Here is a 6952-nt window from a genome sequence, read left to right as displayed (position 1 = left end):
AGTCCGAACAAATGTACCTTCGGAGTCTCTAGTGGAAAGTTTCTTGGTTATATGGTCAGTGCCCGGGGGATAGAGGCGAATCCAGAGAAAATCGAGGCAGTCATCAATATGGAACCTCCCAAATGCATCAGAGACATCTAGAAATTGACAGGCCGGCTCGCCGCGCTTCAGCGTTTCATTTCCCGGTCAACCGAGAAGGCACTCCCCTTCTTCTCCGTGCTCAAAGGGACAAAGAATTTTGAATGGGGGCCTGAATCTCAAAGGGCATTCGAAGAAGTAAAAGAATATCTTACAAAGGCATCACTCTTAATGAGGCCTGATCCGAAGGAAACCCTTCAGCTTTATCTAGCCATGCCCGACAGAACTCTGGGGGAGATACTTGTAAAAAACTACGAGAGAAATCAGCATCCCGTGTTCTACGTGTCCCATATCCTCAAGGATGTAGAGACAAGGCACCCCAATTTTGAAAAATTCGCATATGGGTTGGTTATGGCCTCCCGAAAATTGCGATATTATTTCCAAGGCCGAATGATTCAAATTTTTACCAGCCAACCTCTGAAGAAGATTTTAACAAGGCCTGAAGCCTCTGGAAGAGTCGTAACATGGTCCATCGAACTCGGGGAATTTGATCTCGAGTACGTCCCCCGAACGACAATTAAGGCTCAGGCTTTGGCCGACTTCATGGTTGAATGCACATTCTCGGGTCCGCAGGATCTTTCACCCGACGCACAACTAATCCGGATCCCAGGGAAGTGGAAACTTTTTGTAGATGGGTCGTTAGCAGGAAAAAAGTGTGGGGCCGGCTTAATTCTCTCCAGCCCCAAAGGATTCGAGATATGCCAAGCCATAAGATTTGACTTTCCTTTGACGAACAACGAAGCCGAGTACGAGGCGCTCCTCGCAGGGATGGAGCTGGCCCGAAGCCTTGAGGCGAAGCATCTAAGGGCCTTCAGCGACTCCATGCTGGTTGTGAAACACTTCACGGGGGAATATGAGCAAAGAGATCCCCGAATGAAAGCCTATGCTGCCAAGGTACGAGATGTTTCTTTATCATTTGAAACCTTTGAACTAAGTCAAATTGGCAGAGAAAATAATGCTAGGGCAGACACCCTTTCCAGGCTAGCTTCGGCCGAGACACAGAACCTAACTAGTTTTATTTACCTCACCGAAGCCAAGACGCCTTCGATCGAGAAGAAAGAATGTCTGGAGATTCACCAGGGGAACGATTGGATGACCCCCCTCAGGAGCTTTCTGGAGAAAGGCATTCTACCTCCAGACCGAAGAGAAGCGCTAAAAATTAAATATAGAGCATCGAGCTACACAATCATTAATGGGTGGATGTATCGCCGGTCAGTCAGTCAGCCCCTTCTGTGATGTTTAAACACCGAAGAACAGTGACAGGCTCTGGAGGCGGTGCATGAGGGAATTTGCGGCGAGCACCTGGCTGGTCGGTCCCTCGTCTTTAAAATTCTCCGACAGGGATTCTTCTGGCCCACTCTAAAGGCCGACGCCAGCAACTATGCAAAAAGGTGTGTGCAGTGCCAGCTGTTAGCCATTGTCCTAAAACAGCCCCCAGAAGAGATGACTTTGGTACTAAGTCCCATTCCGTTCGCCGTATGGGCCGTGGATATCGTGGGCATTCTCCCAAAAAGCACGAGGCAAACAAAATACTGCATAATTGCCCTCGACTATGCATCTCTGACAATAGGACCCAGTTTATTGGAAACAAATTTTGTAAGTTCCTGCACCACTTCGGAATTGAACAGAAGTTTAGCTCAGTCGCCCACCCGCAAGGAAATGGGGCGGTGGAAGCGGCGAATAAAGTAATCTTTCAAGGAATCAAGAAGAGGCTGGGAGAAGCTAAAGGAAGATGGGCGGAAGAACTCCCTTGGATTTTATGGGCCTACCGAACGACCCCTAGGACATCAACGGGAGAAACTCCCTTTAGAATGGCCTATGGAACCGAAGCCCTAGTTCCAGTCGAAGTAGGCTTGGAATCATATCGAACTGAGACCTACAATGTAGAAACTAATAGCTTCGGGCTGAGGGCAAATGTAGACTTATTGGAGGAGGAAAGAGAAGCCGCCCACCAAAGAAATATGAAATACTTGCTACAAGCGGCACAACATTATGACTCCAATGTCAAGAAGAGGTCCTTCGGAGTCGGAGACCTAGTCCTAAGGGAGCTAGCCGCATCTATGCCAGCCAAACAGGGAAAGCTTCAACCTAACTGGGAGGGGCCCTATAAGGTGATCGAGGTCGTTCGTCCCGGAACATACAAGCTTGAAACCCTATCGGGCAAAGCAATTAAAAACACTTGGCACGCCAGCCGCCTTCGGAAATTTTATCAATAAGAAACTTCTTTAAAGTTAGTAGTTAAATTCTATATGAAGAATTAAGCAATTCGATTATAAATAAAGATGCATTTTCTGTCACATTTCTTTACTTACCAAAGTCGCGGCCGCATGAGTATTATCTGAGGGAGATCCCGAAGAAGATAAACTCTTCGGCCGCCGCCCTTGTCTAATTTGTTAACGAAGCATGTAACATAAGAGGCAATCACCTAAAACTTAAACATCCTTCACTACACTATTATAATTCAATTCACACATGGCAAACACGAGTTAAGGGCCTTAAGGGGCAATCCTAAAATAATGCCCTATCCTTCGTCTTTCCCTTGTTCGTGCGGTATTAAAGAACGCCGAAGGAAACCCTGTCCAGGGGCAATCTTAGAAAGGGACACGCTCTCTCGGCCTCAATCACGATTGTATCTACCAAAGAATACAAAATAAAGACGACCTGGTCCACGGGCAATCCCGAAGAAGACCAGCTGAAACTTCTTACTGACCGAACGAACAATGACATGCTGGTCCAAGGGCAATCACTGAACGATCAGCATCCCTGTTCCTTCGGATAAGAGTAGCAGAAGCATTAACAGCCCGAAGTCCCCTTCGGCCTTTAACCCTTGGAGCCATAGAGGGTAGTAAGGCATTATTAAAATTGCTAAGGCAAAAGCCGAAGATGCGATTCATTTTATTAAAATTGTTGAAATTGCTAAGGCAAAAGCCGAAGATGCGATTCATTTTATTAAACTTAAAATTGCTAAGGCAAAAGCCGAAGACACGATTCATTTTATTAAAATTGTTAAGGCAAATGAAGCCGAAGATACAATTCATTTTATCAAACTTAAAACTGTTAAAGCAGAATGATAAGGCCGAAGAGGCGATTCATTTTATTAAAATTGTTAAGGCAAACGAAGCCGAAGATACAATTACTAAAATCGTTGAAAAAAAAACAATGCTGACGAAAGATGAAAGATGCATTAAAATATAAAAGACCGAAGGCTAGTTAAATTACAAAAGCTCGAAGGCAGAAGTACCAATTATAAAAAATAAAATTACAAGTCAAAAAGTTGAACGAAGAAAGCCTCTGCAAGAGTTGGGTATGACCATGGAAACACCAACGGCAAACTTCGCAACAAGATCATTTTCCGTCATATCAAGCACCTCAGTGCTGAAAGCTTAGGCCTGAGGATCTTCATCCGAGAGCTCTTCGTCTTCACCGGAGGAGACATGAGGGGCTTCAATTGCTGGCCGTCCGATAGGATCCTCCAGGCTGTCGTCCAACAACTGCTTATAGTCCCAGTTCAGGTCGTGGGCCTTCTCCAGGACATAGTCTGCGCCGAACTGGAAGCAGCGCTCCTCCGTACAGTCCAGCTGCTTCTGCTTCTTCCGAAGCTCCTTTCAGGACCTCTTCAGCTGGACGTTCCGGTGGGAGATCCTCCGGTTCGCCTTCTCCAATTCATTCTCCAGCCACTTGTCCTCCTTCAGAACGGTGGCCTCGCCGTCCAGGACCTCGTTCTGGGCTTTCACCCTTACAAGTTCCTCCTCGGCCGCCGTGGCCCTCCTCTCCAGCTCCTTCACCTCGGCCATCTGAGTCTCCATATCCTGAACTTTGTCCTCCACGGCTGCGGCCCAAGGAACAGCCTGCAAAAAAGACAAGACAAAAGCATTACTAAAAGGTGCCGAAGGAAAAAAGACGAGCAAAAGAAAAAAATGGAGAAAAATTAAAAATATACCAGGGACAGGAAGGACAGAAGCTCCGTACAGGCCTCGGTAGCAGAGGCCGAAGCGAAGGTCGGAAGATCAACCAGAAGCTGGAGGCCATGGCACAAGTCCGAAGCCACCTCCTTTGTGGATTGCCGGGCCGTGGCCATAGAAGATAGGAACGCACGATCCCCTCCTGGTTCCGGGTCCGCTTGAAAGGGTTCCCCTCTCCCATATACTCCAGATCGTCCCCTTCCTCGGCCTCAAAAGCCGCACGAGATTGGCGGGGCGGCGAAGCCCTCTCGGTCTGAGCCCTCTCCCCCGTCTCCTCCGAAGGATCCGGCGTAGCCCTCTGTTCGGCGGCCTTCTTCGCCGCCTCCTCGGCAGCCCTCTTCTCCGCCGCCCTGACCTTTTTCCTCTCAATCAAAGCCTCTCTTGAAGACACTGAAATGTAAAAAGGAAGCAAGTCAGTCCAAGCATATATAACCGAATGCATAACAAGGACAAACAATTATACAGGTGATGGAACAAAACTAATGAAAGAAAAAATGAAGGAAGAAGTTTTGTTACCCCCACCCCACAAGCTGAAGAGCCAGTCCTTGTCCCGAAACTCTTCGGGACCCAACTTCTTCACACAGACGTCCACCAACGCCGTGTAATTCTCCTTCTCCTCCAAGGTCAGGCTCGATATAAGAAGCAGCGATGGATTCACATCGCGCCAAACCGACATGGCAGCCAACCGCGGACCACTCACATAACACCAATGAGTGTGAGTGGCTTTGTTGCTCGAGTTGGTCGCCGTCCAATCAGGTCGCCTTGCTCGCCGAGCGATGGTGTAAAAACCGGGACTATTCGGGTTCTTCCGAAAGTCATAATGATACCAGAATAGACGAGTGTTGGGTGCGATCCCGGCGTGGAGGCATCTGTTCTGGAAACAGTTAATATGGATGACCCCATTTGGGTCCATCTTTCCGAGGGCGATGCCCATCTGGAAGAAAAGATGCTTTATTAGCTTCAACGGGGGCACCCTTCGGCCACACTTAAAGGCCGCTTCCGAAATCCCTACGGCGCAGCCTCCGTATCCCTCCGGCACCCCGGGAGTATCGTAGATCCTTTTGTCCTCCCTCGGCGCATACAGCCAACAAGACCCCCGAGGGACGGAATAATCATCGTACATCTGAATCACGCGCCCCTTCGACAGCTCTAATCGATTGTTGGCCGCCGGATAGTCAGCGGCCGAACCAAAAAGGGCCCGCCACGTTCGCTCGGGGTGAATAGAAGACGTTCCCGCCAAGCTGTTCGACAAGGGGTCCCAAGAATCTGGAGGGCGGTTCGCGCGGTCCATGTCCCTGTATTCGGAAATAGAGAGACATTAGTCCATGTACTCGGATTAGCAGACAGAAGAGAAAAAATAAAAAACCGAGTACATGTCCCAGGACCGAACGAACAAAAAACCCGGAGGTGGTTTCCGAAGGTTGTTCCTGGGGCAAGCGAGCCCGAAGGGTGTTCTTGCCCACAAAGAACCCTTCACAAGTATCTCAAACTCTGGGCCACATGTTTACGCCCTGGGTCGGCTCCCGAATGACGTTCTAAAACCAAGAAACCCTGAAGGACGTTCTTGTCCAGAAAACGCCTCACATGCCATCTTTAAACATGTGGGGCCCCTCAAATTGGTAAAACCCAGACAAATTCCTATTACCTACCCAGAAATACCCAGCAACTGGAAAACCCCAAAACATGCAACAAAATACATTTCAGTCCCAGTTACATCCCTAAACCCAGTGCCACAGGAGCCGCATGCAAAGCCTAGTAAACTCCAAAAACCCGCATGCAAAATAAAAGTAATGCTCAAAAGCAAAAGAAAACTTACTAATTTGAAGATGCTCCTGGACTGTAATGGGGTGATCTGGAAAAACGGAGTTGATGTTACCCGTAATTAGAAAGCTCGCCGGAGTTTGTTGCTGTGTAGAGAAAATAAAAATGGTGAAAGGAAAGGCACAAATGAGCTTTATATAGGCGTCCAAAATGAATTTGGAAAGGCGACGTTTGGGGGTTTTTAAAATAGACGTTCCAGATTAAAACGGTTGAGATTCAACGGCTGAGATTGAGCCATGGAACGACGTGCCAACAGCTGTCGCGTTAATGCACTACAAGTTCCTACCAGCTTGCCACGTGTACGATCGAAGATCGAGGCGGAACTGAAGCAGTCGCCCTAGGGTTTCTCCTCCCCAATATGGGCCGAGATAGGTGTCCGTCGGCCGGCCCGAAGGCCCAACTGAAGGACAGAGACATGTTGGTTATAGGCCCAACATGGCCCATCGAACGAAGGCCCAATATGAGATTAAGCTACTGGGCCAAAGGACCTTTAGGCCAGCGAGACGAAGGCCCACGGAAGTCCCAGACCAAGGCCCACCCTTCTTCCATACCGTTGGAAAGAATAAGGGACATAACGCCCCCTTTTCACTCCCCCCATAATGATAAGTAACGGACGAGCAGTCATTGCAGAATTGGGTATAAAAACCCTTGAAAAGTAAGACAAAGGAGACACACACATTCTCGCATACACTCTACTTTTCTTGTATTATTACCACACCCTTACAACCAGATTTTTATTCTCACACCGGAGGTGAATCGGGGGTACAAACCCTCGCATTCTCTTCACTTTCAGGTATCAGCCGAAGCCACCTTCAAGGTACCGAAGCCTGTTCAAGATTCCGAAAGAATCTGGACGTAACACCAACTATAAAATAATAAAATTTTTAATGCTATTAATTTCAATTTTGATTTTCATTTTTGTAGTATTAATTTCAAAATGTTACAACTCTACTACAAATAAATTTAAATATATATTCAAAACTAATTATTAAAATTGTTGTATTAGAATTATAAAATATTAGCATTAATAC

General features: G+C 47.5%; 1 protein-coding gene across 1 annotated transcript; it reads left to right on the top strand.

Moving 5' to 3' along the window:
* Positions 1 to 309: 309 nt before the first annotated feature.
* On the top strand, positions 310 to 2354 carry LOC141719853 (uncharacterized). Its single transcript, XM_074522218.1, has 2 exons — positions 310 to 1357; positions 1480 to 2354. The coding sequence occupies exons 1-2, from the start codon at positions 310 to 312 to the stop codon at positions 2352 to 2354; spliced, it is 1923 nt and encodes a 640-aa protein (XP_074378319.1).
* Positions 2355 to 6952: the final 4598 nt, after the last annotated feature.

This window comes from Apium graveolens, chromosome 4, assembly GCF_009905375.1.
Source record: "Apium graveolens cultivar Ventura chromosome 4, ASM990537v1, whole genome shotgun sequence".
Taxonomy (NCBI): Eukaryota; Viridiplantae; Streptophyta; class Magnoliopsida; order Apiales; family Apiaceae; genus Apium; species Apium graveolens.
This window is presented reverse-complemented; position numbering and strand designations above follow the sequence as displayed.